Here is a 25,344-nt window from a genome sequence, read left to right as displayed (position 1 = left end):
TGTGCAAGCACCATTTTTTTTAACTTTCTTGTTGAGGTACACATTTACGTATAAGTGCTATCTTTCCATGGTTTACAGAAAGTCCATTCAGTGTAATTAACAACTACCAACAACATTTTGTCTTACTATTTGTGGTGAGGACTATGAATCAAGGCATTAGGGTTGATTTACTAAAACTGGTGCAGCTCAGCATAGAAACCAATCAGCAGGTTTTTTTTTATTGTCAAAGCTTAATTGAACAAGCTGAAGTTAGAAACTGATTGGTTATCATGCACCAGATTTTGCACTCTCCAGTTTTAGTAATTCAACCCCACTGTATTGCTAGTCACATGTGATAACATGTTTTAGTTTTATTTAGCTATAGATTAGGCAGATACTAAATATTTATTGCAATCATTTATCTTTGCTCCAGACTTTAAATATCAGTTATTTGGGTATGCTTCTAGAAAAAGTCAAAAGGATGGAGAACCTGTTCTGACCACAATGGCCTGCAGCTTTAGGGTACTATTGTGAGATGAGTCCACGATACAGTATGTCTACAGTATATCTCCCAACAGCAACCTCCAGTGGCCACCAGGATCAAGGATTTATGGGTGTATCATGTCATTAATGAGACTGCAGAGTCTATTGTTTTTAGAGAGCCTTTGAAAACCTTGTATAGTAGTAAACGAATCAGCAAAGTACAGCTATTATGACTATCCTATGTATGTTTAGGCCTCATGCACACTGGGCATTTTTACAGCTGCTGTTTTTTGCTTCTGGCATCCTTTTCTACAGCCAGTAAACTCCCCACCATGTTTTAATATGTATCCGTATACACATAGGCTGTAATCAGCATTTTTTTGGCAGGGGCGTTTTCTGGCTAGAAAAATAACCTAGAACTAGTGGGTTTCAAGAGGAGTTTTTTTAGCATGGTAAAATGCGGAAAAATGCGGCAACCGTGTTTTTGAGCCAAAAAACGTGGAAAAACGCATCTTAATGCTGCAAAACTCAGGTAAATGCTAATGCAAAAACATTGAAAACTGCATAAACACTCACGTTTGTAATATGTCTTTAAACAGCTAAGACTATCACCGTTTTTAAAGCACCTAGTGTGCATAAGGCCTAATAATTACAAATTATATAGTAAAACAAGGCTTTTATAAATCAAAATCTATAGGATTAGTTACATTTAAAGGAAACTGTTGAGATGGCAGTATGGGAGCTCCCATTTTAAGGTGTAGATTCTGGGGCTTTCTTGCTTCTTTACTTAAAGAGGCATTGACTTGGGACAAGCATATACCTATTGTTATACCAGGGAACCAGGGGCGGACTGACCATTTGGAAACTCGGGCACTGCTCGAGGGCCCGGGGTCAGTAGGGGGCCCCATGAGATGCCCCTGGTACCTTTTTCATAGACTTTTTTGAGTTTGGGCAAGGATACAGGGGCTCCATGATCCCCTATTGCCCGGGGGCCCCATGAGTTGTCAGTCTGCCCCTGCTGGGAACTTGTCAAAGTCGGTGAGTCTCACAGTGTGGTCAGGACAGGGATGGGGCAAGGGTGAGGGCTAATAGTGGCACATAGAGTGCCTGCGTCAAAATAGAGTCAATGACTGTGATGCAAATGTTTTTGGTTTATTAGTAGTGTATATAGTATGCTGTGGCAAATATGGGGCTAACAAAGTTTTGGTTTGACAGGTGACAGGTCTCAGGTGGTTACATGATAGTACTATGGTCCTCTAAGCAAACAGTGCTGACTTGGCAATAGGTTCACATATTCATATAATGCAATGATAGTTCTTGGACATTTAGCAGATTGTGTTCTTTTTCATTTACCTTATTCTTTTGCTGTAAGTCATACTTGTCTTACAAAGATTTATTTTCTGACCCACATGCTTCCTGTTGTATTTCATTCACACTCTGGATCTAGCCATCACACCCAACATCCTCTCTGGTCTCACACCTCACCTTCTCTGTTTACACATCGTTCCCTCCTCTGATTCCTTGCCATTAGCACTCCCACTCTCATCCTGATGTGGATGCTGGGTCATGGGAAGTGACAGTGACATCACTATTCCAATCAGTTGATTGCCTCCTGAACCAGAGGGATCTCCTGATGGCCCAGAGACCCTGTAGGGAAATTGATTAGCTAGCGTTTCCAGGCAAATGCTGGAAAGTTTCCACTATCCCTGTTGGCTGTCCCCACAACTGACATGCAGATGCTTGTTCAGGGTAAGTGACTGACCAAGTAGTGATGCAATGATGAGGCCAATAGCCTTAGAGCCTGTACTTTTGACTTTATTAACACATTCCCTTTAAATTGTAACTCTAATTTTGCTTTGAAAAAAACAATTCTCTCCATTTCAGTTAAATACATTGAAAGTAAAAAAACACAAGTGGAAAATACAATATGCAAACACAGATTCTAGGTCCTAGGAGGGGTAATACATATTACTGGCACCTGTTCCTGGAGTTACATGCAATGCTTTATTGGAAGTTTAGAACAGGATAAAACAACACATTTTGTCCTCCGCACTCATGCCTTTTTACCCCATGCATTTCTACCCTATGCAGGCTATGATTAAGGCCTACATAGGGCATAAACGCATAAATGTGGAGGAGCATATGCATTGTTTTATCCTATTCTAAGCTTCCAATAAAGCATCACATGTAACTCCAGGAGCAGGTGCCAGTAATATGTATTTCCACAGAAGACTGGGCTGACAGGAGTCTCTGTGCACCACCACTTACACTGAAAAGCAGATTGGGTGAGCAGTGGGTATGTGCTTTCGCTAGGAAGGGTAGTGTGCACAGCCCAACGCAAAACAGAATAACAACTAGTGTAATGCTCCTCTATCAGAAATTAGGGAAAGGTGGCAAAATGAGTCCTCATGAAAATAAAATCTATTTGTTTAGAAAAGGATCACACTTCCACAGCATCATCAGTCTCTCCTTTGCGTGAGGTCTGGAATCCTCTCACCAGTACATATAGGGCAAAAAAAGGGGGGAGGGGAAGAGAGAGTGCCACTGTCTAAGCCAGCCTTTCTCAACTGGGGTGCCTTGAGGTTTCTTCAGGGGTGCCTTGGCAAAATGTCTAAAAATTACCCAAAACTTGTATACAAGCCAGCGGGTGGAACAAGCCTGCCCTTTAGTTACACAAAGTCGCAGGTTTTCATTGCGCACCATATACAACTTTCTAGTCTCCAGTGTCCTGACAACCAATGGCATCATCAGTTGATAAGGAGGATGTCAGCTGCCTACTCAGCATCCTAGTTTGACCCTCCCCTGCCCCTCTCCATCAGTATTGGGATCACATTAGGTCAGTGATGGAGAAAGACTGGGGGGAAGAGAAACACTGGAATATTAGTCAGTACCAGTGTGCAAAATGTGTTTGCTCTGGAAGAATAAATTGTCTAATGTTGGGTGTCCTACATCTGTGGATGTTGCTGCATTATATAAAACTATTAGAATAGTTTTTCACATTTTAGAATGGGGTGCCCTTTTAAGATTATGGATAGTCCCCAGGCACCCTTTATAATTATGGACAGTCTTGAGGCACCCCATTCTTAAATGGGGTGCCTCAAGACTGGCTATAATTTTAAAGGGTGCCTCGAGGCTGTCCATAATTTCATAAGGGTGCCTTGATTGTAAAAAGGTTGAGAAACTCTGGTCTAAGCACAGTATACATGAAGTTATGGTTACAAAAACCCAGAAAGGTAGGTATTGCACTCACATACACAAAGATGAACACAGGATTTCAATATGTATAATGATGTTGGCTGGCAGTGGCTTCTGGAATCCTTCAATCAACATGGAACAATAAAGAAGAAACCACCGTGTAAGCGTAGTAGGTAGTGAGGGAACTCATAGAACGTGGAGAAAGAGTAAGTATTGCGCTCACATAAATGATAGGAGTATAATGGCATCTCAATAGATCTACTATGATGACCTCCCAGTTGAAAACTCATACTGCAGTATGCGACTGTATCAGTGGACACAACATCTTGCGTTCTCAGATGGATAAAAATGATAAAAGCTAAAAAAGGAGGATAATTAACATTCAGTATAGTATTAGTGAAAACGGTGGTGTAAAGAGAAGAATATAAACACACTCACATTTAGGAGCTGAAGCAATGGCATTCATGATAAAATCCAGCAGATGGCAACCTCTTATCCATGATGTTGGTAGCAAGCACAGATTTATTTATTTATTTCAGGTACTTATATAGCACTGTCAATTTACACAGCGCTGTACATATATATTGTACATTCACATCAGTCCCTAACCCTCAAGGGGCATACAATCTAAGGTCCGTAACTCCCATTCATATACAAGGGCCAATTTCGACAGGATCCAATTAACCTACCAGCATGTCTCTGGAGTGTGGGAGGAAACCGGAGTACCTGGAGGAAACCCACGCAGGCACAGGGAGAACATGCAAACTCCAGGCATTCCTAGTGGATATCCTTGTCAGCCAGTGTGGGTACATAAAACAAATGTAGACAAGGAGAGAGTTTTTGCCACTCTAAGCCCCCGGTCGCATCAAGCCCGATTTTGAAATCATGCGACTTACAGTGAAGTTGCATGATTTCAAAGTTGGGTGACTTGCCGATTTCAGGTGCGATTTGCAAGACATCTGACACAGATGTCTATGCAAATCACACCAAAAGTAGAGCATTCACTACTTTAGAAATCGGTGTGGCTCCAATCAAGTCGGAACAGCACAGATTTGACTGCTTTAATTGCGAACAATAGGGTGCGACTTGGCATACAATTTGCAAGTCTCATGGTATGGCATGCCAAGTCGCACCCAACGTGACCGGGGTGTAAGGCATAGTTCACACTAGCTTTGAAAGCAGGCGTTTGAGGGGCATTTTTAACACTCCTCAAACACCTATGGAAATGATACTATGGGCAGCAAACAGTGCTGTTCACATTATCAAAACATGAAGCCTTAGCGTCACGTCGCTTCAAAATTGAAGGCTCATGTCAAGTCAGGAGGAGTTGAAACATTTCAATTCCTCCCATTCAAGTCTATGGTGATGCTCCTCAAATGGGGCGTTAATTCCATTAGAGTTTATTATAGGCATTTGTGGTGCGGTTTTAACGTTTGTAAAACGCCTATAAAATGCCTCAAAACCGCGCATAGGGTGTTTGGGGAGCGTTTTTAACTCTTGTAAAATGCCCATACTAACGTTATGGGGGAGTTTTTGAAAAGTTAGAAATTTAGTCATGTGCGAACAAGCCCTAAGTATAGTATTTATTATAACCAATACAAACAAAAGTAAAAACAGTGTTGCAATCACATTAGTAATACATAGATGAGCATTATGAACTAATAACAGCCGATAGCGCCATTTCATGGAATCCCATGGAAAGCACATGGATGATACATTTCCAATGACCATAGGTGTATGGGTCTGTCAAAAAGTGGAGCAAGTCAACCATAGACTGAAAACCATGAAGAGCCAGCACTGATAGTGTGCAGACAGATGGGAGGCAGCTGTGGATAGCAGGGAAATGTGATATCGACCGGAACTGAGGTTTTGATGATGTCACACATGAGGGCAGAGCTACATGCATCACAGAGGAGTCCCCTTTATCAAGCACTTGATATACTCCTACCATTTATGTGAGTGCAATACCTACTCTTTCACTACTTTCTGAGTTCCCTCACTACTTACAGTCATGCTCAAAAGTTTGCACACCCTTGGAGAATTGTATACACTATGTACCATTTTTTAAGAAAACATGAATGAGCAGGTAAAACACATTTCTTTATTTCCTATGGGATTCACATTCAACTGTAGGTCATAACAGCACAATCATAAAACAAGACATGGCAACAAGTAAACAAGTGAAATGACCCCTGTTCAAAAGTCTGCATACCCCTAGCTCCTAATACTGTGTATTGCCCCTTTAGCATCAATGACAGCGTGCAGTCTTTGGTAATAGTTGTCTACGAGGCCCTGCATTTTCACAGGTGGTATAGCTGCCAAATCGTCTTAGCAAAATGTCTGCAGGTCATGCAAAGTCTTTGGTAGTCTTGAATGAACCAATTGTTTGAGTTTCCCCAGAGTGGCTTGATGATATTAAGGTCAGGAGACTGTGATAGCCATTCCAGAACCTTCACCTTTTTCTCCCGTAACCACTGGAGGGTCAACTCAGCCTTCTGCTTAGGGTCATTATCATGCTGGAAAGTCAGAGCGTCCCATGCGCAGCTTACATGCAGAAAAATGCAAATTGTCTGCCAGTATTTTCTGATAACATGCTGCATTCATTTTGGCATCAATTTTCACAAGATTCTCTGTCCCTTTAGAGCTCACACACTCCCAAAACATCAATGAGCCACCGTCATGCTTTACAGCGGGGATGGTATTCCTGTTGCTTTAGGCCTTGTTGACCCCTCTTCAAACATAGCATTTATGGTTGTGACAATAAAGCTCTATTTTGGACTTGTCACTCCAGATTACAATGTGCCAGAAGCTGTGAGGTGTGTCATGGTGTTGTCAGGCATATTGTAACAGTTTTTTTTTGTGGCATTGATGCAGTATAGACTTCTTTATGACAACTTGACCATGCAGCTCGGTTTTCTTCAAATATCGGCATATTGTGCTCCTTGAAACAACCACACCGTCTTTTTCCAGAGCAGCCTGTATTTCCCCTGAGGTTACCTATGAGTTTTTCTTTGTATCCCTAACAATTCTTTTGGCAGTTGCGGCTGCAATATTCTTTGGTCTACCTGACCTTGACTTGGTATAAAGAGATCCCTGAATTCTCCACTTCTTAATGAGTAATTGAACAGTACTAACTTAGATATTCAAGGCTTTGGATATCTATTTATATCCTTTTCCATCTTTATAAATTTCAATTACCATGTCAGGCAGGTCTTTAGACAGTTCTTTTCTGCTCCCCATGGCTCAGTATTTAGCCTACTTAGTGCATCCATGTGAGAGCTAACACACTCATTGACTACTGTATTTATACACAGACTCTAATTGCAATTCAAAAAGCCGCAGATGTGGGAAATGAACCTTTAATTGACTTTTAACCTGTGTGTCACTTTGTGTGTCTGTACCAAGGCCAAATATTCCAGCGTATGTAAACATTTGCTCAGGGCCGATTGGTTGACAGTGGTATCTTCTCTTCCTCTTTATTGTTCCATACCCATTGGAGGATTCTAGAAGCTGCTGCCAGCCAACATCTTTATGCATATCGACATGCTGTGTTCATTTTTGTGTATGTGAGAGTAATATCTACCTTTCTGACATTTTTTTACCTGTATCTTCAAGTATATCACACTTAGAGTCTTTTCACATGAGGCAGACCCGTTTAGCTCATCTGCTTGCTCATTGGGGGATCTCTCCGCTGATCCCCGCTGAGCAAATGGATGACAGGTCTGTGTCCACTCCGCTGCTTCAGAGCGGACACAGAGCAGCTCGCTCTCCTCAATGGGCGGTCAGATGAAAACGGGCCACCTGTCCATTTCCATCATGATGATCCAATCCGTTGGCCGAAAGGGGATTTGGATCCCCATCCATTCCTTTTTTGCAGGTCAGATCTGATTGGATGTCAGCGGGTGTAAACGAACACGTCTGTTTATACCCATCACTCTCATAGAGGAGAATAGAGGTTCCGATCTGGTCTGGCTGCCCGTTTTTCAGGCGGACCCAATCGGAACCTTCATTCTCCTCTATGGAGTGGTGGGTGCAAACGTCCATGTGAAAGAGGCCTTAAACAGTGGCATTCTTTCTCTCTCTCCTCACTTTTTTTGCCTTGCATGTAAAAACTCACACCTGCATTCCGCCCTTTTCCTCTGTAGTAAATGAGAAGTTCTCGTTAAGTACACAGGAATAGTCAGCCCCAGTCTCATGAGAAAAACCACAAGGAAAAACAGCAAGTCAATCACATTGGGAAAGTGTATAGAATCCCTTCAAACTTAGTTATTGCCATAACCAGTTACAGATTGAAAGTAGAGGTGATTTCTAATGGCAATAAATTACAAAACGGTTTGTATAGCAATTATAGAAATATTTTTTTTATACAAAACTGCCACTTCATTCAATTCCCTGCATCATTGTCATTATGGTAGCACTGCCATCTAGTGACAACATTGATCATTACATAAACATTCTATACTACTCACAGTTTGTTTAGCATGTACCTGACAGTGATAGTGCAATTGTTTACACCTCTGAATGTTGTCTTAGTTTTTTGGAGCTGGGAGGGCTGCTAATATGCAAATGAGCAAATCTCATAGGCAAGATAGCCAGGATTGTGTTCTGTAGGCTGTCATGTGTTAAAACTACAGCAAGTGTGGTACACATGCTCTGTCCTTGTTTCTCGCACACCGTCAGCTATGACATTGTGAGGGAGAGTAAGCACAGTCAGCTCTGAATATTCAACATTTTCACATGCATATAACTCCTGGAGGCACAAGAATCCCAAAGCAATCAGTGTATTATTGTAAATACGGGGCTGTTGTTTTTCTAAAATGATATTGGGATTACAGTCAGGTCCATAAATATTGGAACATCGACACAATTCTAACATTTTTGGCTCTATACACCACCACAATGGATTTGAAATGAAACAAACAAGATGTGCTTTAACTACAGACTGTCAGCTTTAATTTGAGGGTTTTTACATCCAAATCAGGTGAACGGTGTAGGAATTACAACAGTTTGCATATGTGCCTCCCACTTGTTAAGGGACCAAAAGTAATGGGACAATTGGCTTCTCAGCTGTTCCATGGCCAGGTGTGTGTTATTTCCTCATTATCCCAATTACAATGAGCAGATAAAAGGTCCAGAGTTCATTTTAAGTGTGCTATTTGCATTTGGAATCTGTTGCTGTCAACTCTCACGAAGAGATCCAAAGAGCTGTCACTATCAGTGAAGCAAGCCATCATTAGGCTGAAAAAACAAAACAAACCCATCAGAGAGATCGCAAAAACATTAGGTGTGGACAAAACAACTGTTTGGAACATTCTTAAAAGAAGGAACGCACCGGTGAGCTCAGCAACACCAAAAGACCCGGAAGACCACGGAAAACAACTGTGGTGGATGACTGAAGAATTCTTTCCCTGGTGAAGAAAACACCCTTCACAACAGTTGGCCAGATCAAGAACACTCTCCAGGAGGTAGGAGTATGTGTGTCAAAGTCAACAATCAAGAGAAGACTTCACCAGAGTGAATACAGAGGGTTCACCACAAGATGTAAACCATTGGTGAGCCTCAAAAACAGGAAGGCCAGATTAGAGTTTGCCAAACAACATCTAAAAAAGCCTTCACAGTTCTGGAACAACATCCTATGGACAGATGAGACCGAGATCAACTTGTACCAGAGTGATGGGAAGAGAAGAGTATGGAGAAGGAAAGGAACTGCTCATGATCCGTCGCATACCACCTCATCAGTGAAGCATGGTGGTGGTAGTGTCATAGCGTGGGCATGTATGGCTGCCAATGGAACTGCTTCTCTTGTATTTATTGATGATGTGACTGCTGACAAAAGCAGCAGGATGAATTGTGAAGTGTTTCGGGAATATTATCTGCTCATATTCAGCCAAATGCTTCAGAACTCATTGGACGCTTCACAGTGCAGATGGACTGTGATGGACAGCGCAGATGACCCAAAGCAGACTGCAAAAGCAACCAAAGAGTTTTTTACGGGAAAGAAGTGGAATGTTATGCAATGGCCAAGTCAATCACCTGACCTGAATCTGATTGAGCATGCATTTCACTTGCTGAAGACAAAATTGAAGGGAAAATGCCCCAAGAACAAGCAGGAACTGAAGACAGTTGCAGTAGAGGCCTGGCAGAGCATCACCAGGGATGAAACCCAGCGTCTGGTGATGTCTATGCATTCCAGATTTCAGGCTGTAATTGACTGCAAAGGATTTGCAACCAAGTATTAAAAAGTGAAAGTTTGATTTATGATTATTATTCTGTCCCATTACTTTTGGTCCCTTAACAAGTTGGAGGCACATATGCAAACTGTTGTAATTCCTACACCGTTCACCTGATTTGGATGTAAATACCCTCAAATTAAAGCTGACAGTCTGCAGTTAAAGCACATCTTGTTCGTTTCATTTCAAATCCATTGTTGTGGTGCATAGAGCCAAAATTGTTAAAATTGTGTCCATGTCCCAATATTTATGGACCTGACTGTATATGACAAACTCAAAGTTAATGGTGTTTATCAGAAATCTTTCAGAGTAGACAAGATATTCTGAAATATTCCAATTGATTAAATGTGGAAAAAAGAAATAATAAAACTGCCGTTTTCTCTGCAGAAGATGTATGCCAAGGAGACAAATCCATATTCTGTCAGATGGAAGTCTTGGCACGGTACTGTTCTATACCTGGATACAACAAGTTATGCTGTGAATCATGCAGTAAAAAGATTGTCCCCACCAGCCTGACCCCAAGTTCAGAGCATGCAGCGCTGGAACTTCGAGCCCCCGAAGGAGCAGTCCTCCCTAGCCCAATACTGCCAGTATCCTTGGTCCCAACATTTGCAAGTGTCCTACATGAAACGTCGATAGAGAAAAGCCCAATGGATATCCAACATGGCCCTCTGGTTAGAGCAACCAACAGTACTAATAAAGGTCTTTCTGCTTTGCAAGCGCTAGGAAATAACACCTCAGCAACAGATATAGGAAAGCAAGGGGTACAGGAAAGTGAAGGTGGACTTGTGGATAGCCTTGGCACACTGTTCAACAAAACTTCTGCGAACAAACAAGGCAGGGTCAGTTCACTGGCATCTCCTGATATAGTAAGACAAAGAAGGGAAGGTATTGATGAGGTGCACACTGATTCCAATGGACAAAATGTCTCTGTGGCTACATGAACTTCATCATGACAAGTAGCTGAGCAGTGTCATTGGGAATGAACTATTTTTAAGTCAAAATAGCAAAGGCTTTTTGCATTGTTTTGCCTGTAGCACTTTTACAGTCATTGAAAAAATGACTCAAGTTCTATTGCTAAGGATAAAACCTCTGGGCATTAGGTTAATACGGCCCAGTATTGTTACCTCACAGTGCAGTGTGAATGCACTTTATGTCGTCATAAGGGTGCTACCAACTGGATTCATTATAAAAAAAAAGGAAAGTATTTCTGAAAAAATCACCTCAGTTCTTCAGTTGTCATTTTTTCCAAAATTGTTCTGACAATGAAGAACACCAAACATGGTGCTTCCTTGAATTTGAAAAAGATCCACAGCTTTTGGTGTATGTGGGGGACTGTGTTTATACCTGTTTGTTTTCTGTACCTTTGGGTCAGTTGCAGTGAACTGCAGTGAAATATTTTGGTGTTGAATGCGCCTAAGATCAAGCCTTTTTCTTATCAAGTGGTAGCAAGAAAATGATGCTTTAAGTTTTTTTGGCAATTTATGTTTTCTGTTTTCCAATGGTCAATGTGTCAAATGGTCATTAACCCCACTCACTGATGGCCTTCTGCTACCATCTTTTGCTGCTATTAGATTTAACTTTAATGAAAGGTCTGGGGAGATAATCAAGTACATCCAGTGTTTTCATTGCATAAGACATCTCATGTTTTTTTCTCCAAGTGTTACTTTTCATAAATGAACATCAAATCATCCTAATCAACATGTAGACACCTGCAGATAATGTTGTTTTATCAGGATTTGAGCGTGCATCTGTCTGTGACTGTTCTTATCGTTAAGTGCACCTCTGCCTTTATGGACATTAAAGTGTTTACATATTATTCTCAGCAAACAACTAAGGAGCTTTAAAACAAGCCCTGGGTGACCTCTGTAACTGCAGGGGTTGTGGAGTAATTCATCTTCAAAGTTCACAACAGAGTCTCTGAATACAGTCAGTGTCTGAGCTTACAGCACCTGCTGTTTGTTTGCATTAGAGGGCTAGCAGGCTGCCAAGTCTCTGCTGCCAGATAAATAAGGAGAGAGTACCTTTGTTATGAATTTGAATATTCATTTCTCCACAGTGTCTGCAGCTACAAATGCCAATGATAGCTTGTTTTAAAACTGTTTTACTGCTAGATAAGAATATGTAAATACCGCAGTGTTCATAGTTTGGGTGCACTTTAAGCATGAGGTTTATTTGCCAGCATTACAGCAGAGAGTTGGAGGGATAGTTTAAAGCAAGCAAAGAATGGAACCACTGTGTAAGACCTTATACATTCTAGGACTCTTTACCCCATTTGACAACTTAACAGGACTGTCTCAAGTAAAATAGTAAAATGATATGTGTTGAATGAGTAATTTTATTTATTCTCAGCAGCAAAACAGAGGTTTAGGAGTATGAAGGAATGGTGCTGTGCAGCTGCAGAAGGGGACTTTATGTATACCTGCTGCTTTGCTCTGCATGGTCAAAATATAGGTTTGCTTTAACTATTTCTTTCTGTAATTTAATCAGAAGCACATTTATACTATTTTACAGGGTACTTAATAATGAGCACATTAAAACACACTATAAATAATATTCGATTCAACTTAAAGGCATACTGGCCTCCTCCAGTCCATATATATCAGGGGTATCCAACCTTTTGACTTCCCTGGTCCACATTGGAAGAAGGGGAATTGTCTTGGGCCACACATACAGTACACTAACAATAAGGATAGATGAACAGAAAAAGTCAGGCAGATCACAAGTTAACGATCATTGATATAGATAATGTACCCATTTGAGTATTAAAACTTCTATAACTATAAAACTACAAAAGTAAAGCAAATGCTATATTTGACACTGTTGTTGATTAACAAATGCATCAGTATCTGGTTCCATGGATGTAGTAGCAATTCTGAATGAATTGTCAAGGTGCTCATCATATTTTTATTTTGGTTCAAGTTTTTGCTGTTCGTGTGCTTCATCTTTGAAAATAGTTGCTCACAAATATAGGTGCTGCCAAAAACTGATGACATGAATAGGGATATTTTTCTTTGAGAAGATAAAACTTATACAGGTCCAGTAAGGAGACACTATAACATTTTTCTCAGGTTGCATGTGTTTGCTTGATGTAAACGCATTTAAAAAAAAAAAAATCAACATTTTTAAGTAAGTTCACGATTTTGTGTTGGGCTGCATTCGTAGCCGTCTTGGGCCACATGTGGTCCATTAGCTGCAGATTGGACACCCCTAACATATATTAGGCATTCCATGTTTAAGGTGTGCTCTGGAGCTGGTATATTAGACTGTACAGAGAGTGATTATTTTCACATTTCCTGTTGTCTTAAGAGTGTCTGAAGTCACCTGAAACACACAGAGGTCATCTGAGACACAAGGTGCAATAAGGACCAGGAAGGTAGGAAATTGTTGACATCGCATATGACCATCAAAAATCTTTACAGTTTTATCTGTTCTGGGTTGGAATGTGGCCAGGTTCCCTAGAAAAAAAATATGATACAGTTAAAATTTCACTTTCATACAAGCTCCATTTTACTTACCGAATCAGGCTTATTATGTAAGGCAACTGCATTATTTAAAGTCTAGTAATAGCCAATGTAAAAAAAAAAATTTTTTAAATCTATTTAAAAATCTTAAAATCTATTTAACTGGTCTCAATTCTCAAAATGTAATTCTGGTTTCCTTGAGTTATATTATTTTGTTAGATAAGCCTATTAATTTTCTATACAAAAGTGGAATGGATTTTGAAACCTTGCAGGTAAAAGACTAAGAAAAACAACTTCTCTAACTGGTACAGAAAAGATATATTAGCATATTTAACACCTAGCTAACTTAAAGTGATAGTAAATCCTAAAAAGAATAAAAATCTGGTACCCCCCCTGCAAGATAATGGCATAATGTGCTAGTATATGTCGCATACTAGCACATTATGAGAGACTTACCATAAAACAAAGCCCTCTAGTACCCCCGTCACCCCCGACAGGTCTTCCACCTTCCCAGTTCATGGGCTCTGGCCATCTGAATGGCCAAGCTGCAATGAGGCCATTGCCATGCATGTACACAGGAGCCACGATTAAGGTACAGAGCTCTGAAGGGATGGCACACTCAGTATGCTGCCCCTTCAGAGCGCAGTACGTAATTGCCGGTGGCGTCACCTGATAAAAAACATCTGAATATCTCCTAAACATTGCACGTTTAGGCGATATTCATTTTACCTACAGGTACACTTCATTATAAGCTTACCTGTAGGTAAAATTTGCATAGTGGAGTTTACTACCGCTTTAAACAATGTGTATTTATTAAAGTGGATGTGCCCCTTATACATTTGCTGATATATGCTTTCTGTACACTAAAAAAACTTACAATCCAACCAGTTTAAGCCAAGTTGGGTGTTGATTGCTGTGTCTATGGTCTCCTTAAGTATAATGCAGGTACTCTTGACTTGGTATGATTTTAAAGGAATGGTTGATTTGCTGAGTTATTATTGCTGATTACTTTTCTTCCCAGAAATATTTATTTTGTGTGCTATGAGCATGAATCTGTGAAAAATATATGGGCCATTGTTTTTTTTTTGTATTACAGTAGCCTTGGGAACAAAATAGCTGCATTTTTATTATTGCCTGTTTCCACCATATTTATGCCATATTTGCACTTGTTTCACCAATGTGCTTTTTCAGTTTAAATCATTAAGTGGATGCTGAACATCCATTACAATAAGCAGTTTATAATAGCTTTCCCTTGATTATTTCACTGTTATCACACTCTGTAATGTTACTCTGGTGCTTTACCTGTCTTTGGAACAAACCATACTGTATATTCAATTATGTCTGGCTTACCTAATCTTTACTGTATATTGAACAGTACAAGGGTTGCATCCATTGTTTGTATTTAATTCAGAGATATTCTAATAGATGTTTAATGTAAAACATAAACTGTTAGTAAATATAATATACATTTCTATTTAATGTAAAATATGTGTCTGCATTACCCAGTGTTCAGTTTGCCGCAAAACGTAATACGTTCTACAAATACTCATGTAAAGCAATACTTGCCTGTAAAAATGATGTTTAATGCCTGTAAGTGCAGTTATCCACATAACAAGACATTCAGGCCCTTGTTTGCTGCAGTGACTGCACAGAGTTTATTCCTGGGCTTACACTTGCAATCTTTTGGCCTATTCAGTATGTAGTAATGGCCTATGATATACTTAACACCATGGCAGTGATTCATTGAACTGAAGTAAGCATTTAGTCATTTCGGGCATTCAGTTTTATCAGGGGAAAGTTGAAAAAAGGGAACGCCCGTGCATTGTTGGAGTTCTGAATAAAATGTAAAATGCATGTAGGTTCACCTGAGCATAGTAAATCATGACAGTGAGTACAGGAAGAAAATGGCAAGGTTTGTCAAAAAGATCTTCCAGCATGGTGTAAAACGCCTATGTTCACAGTCATTTTGAAAGTATACAGCCAATGCGCTTCAGTTATATATCTGTCTGCAGGATTTTTTCAGAAAAAAAGTAAGCAAGAACTACATTCTTAAAAAAAGGACAAAATAGCAGGAAGAATGACTTTTTGTATATGGTTATTGGATATCAGGTAAATGAATATGTTTAGTCATATTTCACAAATCACACCCTCTGTGTTTCCAGTTCATTAAAGCTAATTGAATATATGTATGTGAGTTCTATCATTAAAAGAAATAGGTAGAATTTACCTTTATTAAAGATTTGTGTACTCAGCACTCAAACTCCTGCAGCTTTTAGTTGTGTTTAGCAGAGCTTCTTTGGACTTTACTGTCATTATATACATGTTTTATTCATCTCCATGAGCACAATTCCCTCAGTGTACACATACCTAGTTTAAAGAGCACTAAAGGCAAAACGTGATATCAATTAAACACTGAAGCTGTGCTGAAGGCACAGTCCACTCAGTTTACCGTAATCTGAGGTCCTTGCAATCCAGTAAAGCCAGATTTTGGACATGTGGGCTGGGTGGGTTGGTGTCCCTCCTGTACCCTGTGCTGTGCAATTCCTTTTCTGTGCTTGATGTAGCACTAATTACATTCAAACCTCTGTTGCAGGTTTAAATCTGATTTGTGGCTATGAGAAGAAATTACTTAGTTCTGACACTGAATGTGTTTGAATGACTTTTCTTGTTTTAAATAATGTGTGAAAATGGGTTCCTGAATCACCAGATCTATGAATAAGTTGAGCATTGAGCAGATAGGACATGCCTCCTGTTAGCATTTCAGGGCTTTGAAAGAACCTGTCAAGATAGAAATATGGGAGCTGCCATGACAAATAGGTGGACAGTGACAGCTCCTATATATATCTGTCCTAACTAATTCTCTTTCATTCTCAATTTCATTGGAGTGTCCCTTTACTAGTCCAATGCAATATAATGCAAGTTGTATCCTATCTACTTGTATTGCATTAAATTAGTAAGTTGGGCTAAGTGTCTATGTGCTGGGTGTATTACTAGCATCCTTATGTCTCCAGCCAAGTGCACTGGGCTTTAGGCCTGCAGGTACTACTATGTACAGAGGGTCAGAGTGCTAAATGCTTGAGGAACACATAGCTAGAAAGGGAGAAGCTGTCTATTCTATTAAATAGACATAGAAGCTTACTTGCCTGCTTTGTATGGTGCAAGTGTGCAACTCATGGAATTTAGTGTACCCTAAAAATTAAAGCTGAACTGCAGACAGATAAAAATTAACACAGCTCTGCATTCATTAAATTATATGGATTTTTGCACGCAGTTTAAATACCTGAAATTGACTTGTCATGAGTCTCTTACAACCCACTTTACAGCAGAGCTCAGAGTGAGAGAGGGCAAAGCAGCACATAAAGCCAATCAGTGGTGCTCGTTGCTCATGTGTTAACAAAGAACATGCTGATCAGAGAAGCTCATCAGTTTGCCGCTTCACCTTCTACTGTTCCTACACAGGCTGGAGAGGGGGACAAGACCTGTATGTTTTACATAACTGCAACAGAGAAAAAAATTCAGGTATTTTGCCTTACAAGACAGGTCTGTGCTGTGTGGCAGAGCTGTGTAAATCTCAGGACTTGGTGGACAAAAACATAAATCCATTGGCAGGTAAAGCACCTCCAATTATGTATCTCATTTGAGTATTTAACTGTTTGCCTGGAGTTCAGCTTTAAGATAAAGCCCTTAGTGCCAGTGTACAGAAAGTTCTCATATATTAAACAAGGTATATTATTTTTTATCAGTGCAATAACTGTATTTTGGTGATTATTACTGATAGGTATTTTCAGATGACTTGATGTTGCATAAAACACTTGGGAGCATATTTGAAAAGCAGTGAATTTGACATTCACTAAACATGCACTGCAAGTGAATCTTCCATGTGCATGTGTTTTAAATTACATTCATTCATTTACCACGAGTGAATATTTGGAGACAGTCATAGTCACTGCTACATAACCATGCCCCAATTAATATTTACTAGATTAGCTCAGTATTTCACACAGGGTCTATTCACTACTACCTCTGGCATGAAAATCTGCTTATTTTAGGTACTATGTAGGTGTACAATGGTGCTGTCTATTGGTTTTCCTAGGTGGACCTTGGATATATATATATATATATATATATATATATATATTTATATATATATATACAGGGGTGGACTGACAACTCATGGGGCCCCCGGGCAATAGGGGATCATGGGGCCCCTGCGTCCTTGGCCAAACTAAAAAAAGCCTATGAAAAACGTACCAGGGGCATCTCATGGCCCCTACTGACCCAGGGCCCTCCAAATGGTCAGTCCGCCCCTGTATATATATATATATATATATATATATATATATATATATATAGTGCATTGCGATGTATGATATAACTTGAGGATATTCATATTTCACACTAGATTTTTTTTGTGTAAAAGACATACAGATAACTATTTGATGCATGTGTTTCTAGGATGTATTCTTTATTTAAGTGCCTTGCCTTGTTTCTTTTTCTCTTTGTTTCCTTGAGGTATGGATAAAATATTAAATTGCTAAAAAGATGTTCGAAGATATAAATATGCACTTTTCAGTAGGCATTGTACCCAAAGCTGGTCAAAAATCTAATTCACTTGAATGTAGATAAACTTTTCCACAGCTACAATGTGGTTTCAGGTTGAGATTTGACTTCTACTATTATTATTTAGTGTTATTATTGCTGGTGGGTATGTACAATATGTATAGATCTGATTATCTGTATAAAGAAAACACAGAGAAATATGTAGATGTCAGCTGCGGCACTCAGAAACTTGCTGTGCAGTCCTACAAATATGCAATATCAAAACTTTATTATATTTTTTCAAAATTTTCTCTGTATATACAGAATTAAAAAAACAGCCAAAATACTAGTATGTGTTTGCAGGTATGCTTTATCATTACACAGTTTAGTAAAGAAATTAGCATATAAATTAACAAGGGGTTAACAGGTAATAGTTTAAGTGCCAAATTAATCACAGATCTAATCCTCTTTGGGCAGAATAACCAGTGCATGCAATTTGTGATGATGCAGTGGATTGATGGCATAAATCTGTGACTGAGAGCTAATTCTCAAACTGAACTTTTAGTTTAAATCAGTTAAAAATTCAGCAAAGCTCATGCTCCCTGCTGATTGGAAAGTTCTAGCTTTGATTCAGTGGTATTGATGGGTAAATCTGTCTGTTCAATTTGCCAAGTTGTCAGCAGATCTTGTTAAAAATTAATCAAAGCCAAACCTAGAAGTGAATCCCAATGAAGTCTAATGGAAATGAGGGAAAGGGGGGAGGTAAATATTGGAGTTAAATTTTTTCAATTTTTTAGATCTGATAGGTTAAAGTGATAGTAAACTCCGGATTTCTATTTTTACCTACAGGCAAGCTTATATTAAAGCTTACCTGTAGGTCAAAATGAATATCTCCTAAACATGCACCTTTTAGGAGATATTTGCTCCTTTTGACAGCTGACGCATTCGCTCGGAAAGAATGACACAGCCATGCCATTTCTTCAGAGCACTGTGCCATGGCCCGGGACTCCCACGCTCATGCGCAGGAGTGATGTTTTCGTGGCTCGGCCTGACAAACGCGGAAAGAAGATCGGGTGGAGATGTAGTGACAGCACGCTGCTGGAGGGCTTCATTTTAAGGTAAGCCCTTAATAGTTCTTCTTAATGTGGTAGAATGTGATGCATACTAGCACATTATGTCATTACCTTGCAGGGGGAAACTATTTTTTGTTTTTTTTTTAAATGGGGTATACTACTGCTTTAACTGTTGTCAAAAAAGCATTGTAGGCTGGACGCTGGCATGTATTTGCATTGATCGATTATTAATAAACTCACTTGGAATCTTCATATATTTGAGTGCAGTCATCCACTTTTCTATGTGAAGTATCTTGCGGCTACGAACCAGACCAACACCTCTTTGTATGGAATAGGGGGCTAGAACAAAGATGGGCCTGGAGCAGTGTCTTCTTAACATTGGACAAGGCGGACATCCTGATGACACAGCAATGCTTGTACATACAGAAGCCAATTCTACTACAATCTATTACTGCAACCCCAGAGGCCATACTATTCTTGGCCCAAATAATCTATTTAAAGTGAAAGTAGCAGGACAGTCTTAATTAGATATAGTAGGCCTAAATGGTGTATGCCATACTTTTAATTTATCTATGTGGATGGGGGGTGCTGTGAATGTGTGTTATATAGAGCAAGGACTTTTACACACTGTTCTTGCACTTAGCTTTTTTTTTCTTTTAAAATGATGAAACAACTTCCTTTAAATAAAAGATAGCTCTAAGAACAGATAATCTGTAACAAATGAATACTTTGAGCACCCTAAGCTTGAAAAAGGCCCTATCAACATACAATAAAAAAATACAAGAAAAGAAATGAAAAACCCAAAATACCACCTCTAAAATGAAAGCTCAGACCTCTTGCAGCAAAACAAGCCTAAAATAACAACATTATCAACATAAAATCAAAACCAGTGTACCCCCAAAATAAATGAAAATACCAAAATACCACCTCCTGAAACAAAAAAATTTTTTTAAAGGAAAGCTTTGTAGAAAAAAGAAACTTTGCAGGATGCTAGCTAAAGGTATCAACTTACCTCAAATCAACCAAAAAATAAAATAAAAGGCAGAACGTAAAATAATGTGAAAAAAATACAGCAACAAAGGGGTTGATTGTCAGCTTTCCCTATGTTTTCAACAGCTTCCAATTTACTGACACAATGGGGGAGATTTACTAACACCGGAGCACTCAGAATCTGGTGCAGCTGTGCATGGTAGCCATTCAGCTTCTAACTTCAGCTTGTTCAATTAAGGTTTTTGCAATAACATCTGGAGGCTGATTGGTTGCTGTGCAGAGCTGCACCAGATTTTGCACTCTCCAGTTATAGTAAATTTCTCCCATGGCTGCTCTGTGCTTGCCTTTTTATAGTGAGGGAGTTCACTTAAACAAAAGCCTCATATTGTCCCTTCTAAGCCTGCTGGCCATAGTTCAAAGGTCATGCAATGAGCAAATCTACACAAAAATTCAACATGACCGCAAATTTCAAACCCTCAGAATTCGCCTCAAACCCATGGACCATGGATAATCCTAAACCTCATTTCTACTCAGCAGGGAGTATGTTGTACCTCTACAGAGAGACCACTGCTTTCACACAGACAGCAAGGGGTTTATTTACTAAAGCTGGAGAGTCCAAAATCAGACTCCCTTCTGCATAGAAACCAATCAGCTTCCAGGTTTCATTGACAAAGCTTCATTGAACAAGCTGAGGTTAGAAGCTGATTGGTTTCTATGAAGAAGGGAGTCTGATTTTGGACTCTCCAGCTTTAGTAAATAAACCCCCAAGGGTCCTTCTCTGCAGCAGGGTGGAAGGGAAATAATTTTATACATAGGCTGAGGCTACTTTCTAAAAAATAAATGTAGCACTTTTGTTTTGGTGTATCAAGAATGTACAAACTGCTTTAAACTAAAGGGTCATTTGGGCTTTAAGTGGAATTTTGTGTCATTATACATGATAGTTCTCTTTCACCTAATTTACTGAGATATGTATAATCTGAAATTTAAAATTTGTTAGGTACAGTACATAAGTTGGTAATAGATTTAAAATTTTGTTTGAATTCAACGTTTCAGAAATATTTTTTAGATTTCTTTGTAAATGCTAGTGAGATATGCCCATTATGCCTCATAATTGTTAATAGTTGTAACTTACATCACATACATTATAAAAATCTTATTAGGCATCCCGTAATGTTTTTCATAGTCATTCCTATCATGCAGTTCTGCTTAGTTTATGTTTAAAATACATTTGCAATTTGATTTAGAAGTATGTAATTACATTTATAATCAAAATATGCATTAACAATGCTTAAGTGCATTTGCAATAACTGTAATAACGTTTGTATGATGTGGTGTTTTTATCTCGTTCCATCTTGTACTGTACATTATGCCAAAAAAGTGTCAGGTTTACAGCCCTGGGTTCTGTCATATCCACAATGTTCCTGTGACAATTGAGGGCTCAGGTGATGGGAATGGAAATATGTAGGTACCAAGCCCTCACCATAAACCCCATTTTAATTTATCTACATACAGCTTTCCAGTTCTCCGTATTAGTGAGCTGAAAAAGTACATGAATATCATTATTTGCAATCTAACCAAATCAAAATATAACCAAGCTATTGACAAGCCCAATTTAAATTCCACCTGTCATAAAAAAAAGTGTATGACTATACCTAGCTGGCAATTTCAACAAAAAAAACACAACAATATTTTCTTTTTAATTCTTCATAAATAATCACACCACATTAACATGCTGTTTGGCCATTGAATGCCTTATTTCACCTAAATCTAAAATTTAAGTTTGAGTGGAAAAGAAATAAAAGAAAAAAAAAACTTGACTCAGGAAATGTTATTTACCAATGACCCCGTTCTACCACGTTTTTGTGTCATTGTAAGACACAAGCTCTCAGGTCCTAAATGCAATTGATTACATACTGTCATAGAAAACGTGTATCATTTGGTGCATAGTCAGGTTTAATTGATTACATACTCTCATAGAATACACATATCATTTGATGCATAGTCAGCTTCAATTGATTACATACTGTCATAGAAAACACGTATCATTTGATGCGTACTCAGCCTCAAACCAGAGTGATTTACTGCATCATTGTTTTTCTGCAGTAGTTGCATTTATTACCTTTATAATTGTCCATTGAAGATCATGTTGCTAGAAAGAGGCCAAATTAAACTACAGTAAAATCTTTGCTCTGCATTACACATCCCCTCTCACATTCCTGTGCATTAGCCATGTCCAGTGTTATGCATTGTATAGTTTTGTACATACAAAATTCAGAGTTTTTAATTTGTTATATTTATTGATTTTGATTTTTTAACCTTAACCATGTAAAACTTTTTTTTAAAGAAAAACAGAAAAAAAATCATGAATAATTGAACCATTGACTGTTTAACTGTAATAGTGTTGATGCTATAGTTATGTTATGTATTGTTATTGAAAGTGAATACACCTCATCTCTGGCACATCTCTCAGTCATCCCTAATAAAATTAGTTATGTGATACTTTTTATGTCTTTTCCATGTTCATGTTTCCGTTCTGTTATTAATATAAATGAGCTATTTTAGAAATAACAAATGTGTACTATGTCCATTTGAATGTGAGTTTTGTCTGAAGCATATGAATTATATATAAAAACCAAAGTGAATCAGGACAGGGATGTATAGTGGGAATAACTGCAGTGATGCAGTCTCCACCAATATACAAACAACCTTTTACTGTACAAACAAAAAAAAACCATTTTGTATATATTCAAATATAGCCATTGTCTAATGGATGTCTAACCAATATCGTAGGTAGTAAGTCAGATCAGTATTCAAGCTCTTATGTAGATATAGTATCATCACACAGCAGTTTTACAGCTACAGTTGTGCTCAAAAGTTTGCATACCCTAGTAGCAATTGTGAAATTTTGGCATTGATATTGAAAATATGACTGATCATGCCAAAAAATGCTCTTTTATTGAAGGATGATGATCATATGAAGCCATTTATTATCAAATAGTTGTTTGGATCCTTTTTAAATCATAATAACAGAAATCACCCAAATGGCCATGATCAAAAGTTTACATACCCTGGAATGTTTGGCCTTGGTACAGACACACAAGGTGACACACACGGGTTAAAATGCCAATTAGAGGTTAATGTCCCACATCTGTGGCTTTTTACATTGCAATTAGTGTCAGTATATAAATAGTCAATGAGTTTGTTACCGCATTTCAGTTTACAAATTTTTCGCAATACGAAAAGTCCCGCAGAACGCATTCAATTTGTAAACCGAGGTACGCCTGTATATACAGCAAAGTGAAATAAACCTGCAATTCTAGATGAAAATAAATCCCGTTGAGTTCTGTGCTCACTAAAAGACTCCATGAGATGGCAGTATTATAGTTCTAAGGTTATGTCCAGTCAAATAAAATACGGTACATAGAGCACAATACCATGAAATCTCTTTTGGGGTAAACTTTCAACAGAGAGTTAAGGACATGTCACAGTTCTAGAATGCACAGCAGTAATTTAAGTGTCTCCATTAAAATGGTTCAGGCTACAAATGCTGGATGTTAATAATAGATACATTTGAATGAAAAGATTACCTTCAGTATCAGAGGATCACACAGCTGCACTGCTAGTAGTGTTGTGTACCTCATTCAATGCAAAAAATGTAGCCAGGGATCTTTCGCTGGTGAAACAGGGCAAAAATTACAAGCACAAATGAATTTGTATAGACACACCATAGTGATATTAAAGCTTCCCTTTTCTTTTTTTCATAACAAACATCTTATACTTACCTATTCTGTGTAATGTGTTTGCACAGAACAGCCCTGATTCTCTTCTTCTCGGGCCTCCAGCAGGCTCTCCTGGTTCCTCACCCTTAACCTCTTAAGCCACTTGTTATGGGGGCACTGGTGCAAGCTCAATCCTGAGCCCCTCTCAATGCGTCTATAAGACACATAGAGCCGTGGCTCAGCCCCCACTTTCTCCTCATTGGCCCAATGGCTGTCTTTGACAGCAAAGGGAGCCAATGGCTCCCGCTGCTGTGTCAAGGCCTATGAGGAGAGAGACCCCGAGAGAGGGGACTCGGGTGAGTATTAGGGGGGCTGTGGGGGAGCAGCACACAAAATGTTTTTCACCTTCATGCATGAAGAATGCATGAAGGTAAAAAAACCTTCAGCCTTTAAAACCAGTTTAACCACTTCAATACCGGGTACATTTACCCCCTTCCTGCTCAGGCTAATTTTCAGCTTTCAGTGTTGTCGCACTTTGAATGACAATTGCGCGGTCATGCAACACTGTACCCATAAAAAAAATTATCATTTTTTTCGCACAAATTGAGCTTTCTTTTGGTGATTTTTAATCACCACCGAGTTTTTCATTTTTTGCTATATTAAAAAAAAAAAAACTTTTGAAAAATGATGCATTTTTCTTCGTTTCTGTTATAAAATTTTGCAATAAATAACCTTACTTCATAAATTTAGGTCAAAATATATTCTGCTACATTTCTTTGGTGAAAATACCCCAAATTAGTGTATATTATTTAGTCTGTAGGAAAGTTATAGAGTCCACAAACCATGGTATATATATCTGAAAATTGATCAATCAATGTTCTGGCAGCCTATTTCATTTCTTAAGGCCTGAACATGCCAGGACAGTACAAATACCCCCAAAATTATCCCTTACATACAATACAGTCCAAGGTATTTAGTAAGAGGCAAGGTGAGTTTTGTGAAGTTGTAATTTTTTGTTACAATTTTTTTTGAAAATTAAGAAGTTTAAAAAAAAAATCATATATTTTTTTTTAAATATTGTCACCAGTCTGGTACAGCAATATTATATAACTTGTGTGGCAGTGATCAGGGACACTGACTGGTGTCATTATGTAAAAAAATAGAAATTATAATAACTAATTTTTTTTTCAATTTTTTCTATTACTTTTTTTTGTTTATTACATTGTTTTTCTTTTTTTTTTACTATTTTTTTTCAACACACTGTGACCAGAGCAATACAATGTTACCATAGTAACACTGAACTATTCTGAGTAAGTGATCAGGATTTTTTTTTTAAACATTGTAATTGCTAATACCAATGTATTTAATTGATATTTACAACCATTGTTACTAAATGAAACTGATTCATTCAGTTTATTGTTGTGATGAGCTGTGATTGGGCAAAAACTCATCACATGATGCAGATGGACTGTGATTGACCCTGTCTGTACCATGTGACTGCTTTCATCAATCACAGCTTACAACACAATTGTATACAATGGATGGCATGAAAGGAAGCCATCCATTATATACAGTGGTCATTGTATCTGCTTTGATTGGTCACAGCGATCACATGACACTGACAACAGGTCGGTGTAGTGACCTATCATCGGCTGTGCCCCGTGGACAGATC

The 25,344-nt window shown here is 38.6% G+C and overlaps 1 protein-coding gene across 1 annotated transcript in view; it reads left to right on the top strand.

The window, feature by feature from the left end:
- Positions 1-22,452, top strand: part of LOC149455476 (A disintegrin and metalloproteinase with thrombospondin motifs 14-like) — a 215,484-nt gene extending 193,032 nt beyond the window's left edge. The window contains exon 22 of the mRNA XM_089686196.1: positions 10,275-22,452. Coding sequence (XP_089542322.1) covers positions 10,275-10,831 — 557 coding nt within the window. The 3' untranslated portion in view covers positions 10,832-22,452. The remainder of the gene's footprint in view (positions 1-10,274) is intronic.
- Positions 22,453-25,344: the final 2,892 nt, after the last annotated feature.

This window comes from Staurois parvus, unplaced genomic scaffold, assembly GCF_062004578.1.
Source record: "Staurois parvus isolate SC_StPar_1 unplaced genomic scaffold, SC_StPar_1.0 ptg000393l, whole genome shotgun sequence".
Lineage (NCBI taxonomy): Eukaryota > Metazoa > Chordata > Amphibia > Anura > Ranidae > Staurois > Staurois parvus.
Note: the sequence above shows the minus strand (reverse complement) of the source record. Positions and strands in the feature narration are given on the sequence as shown.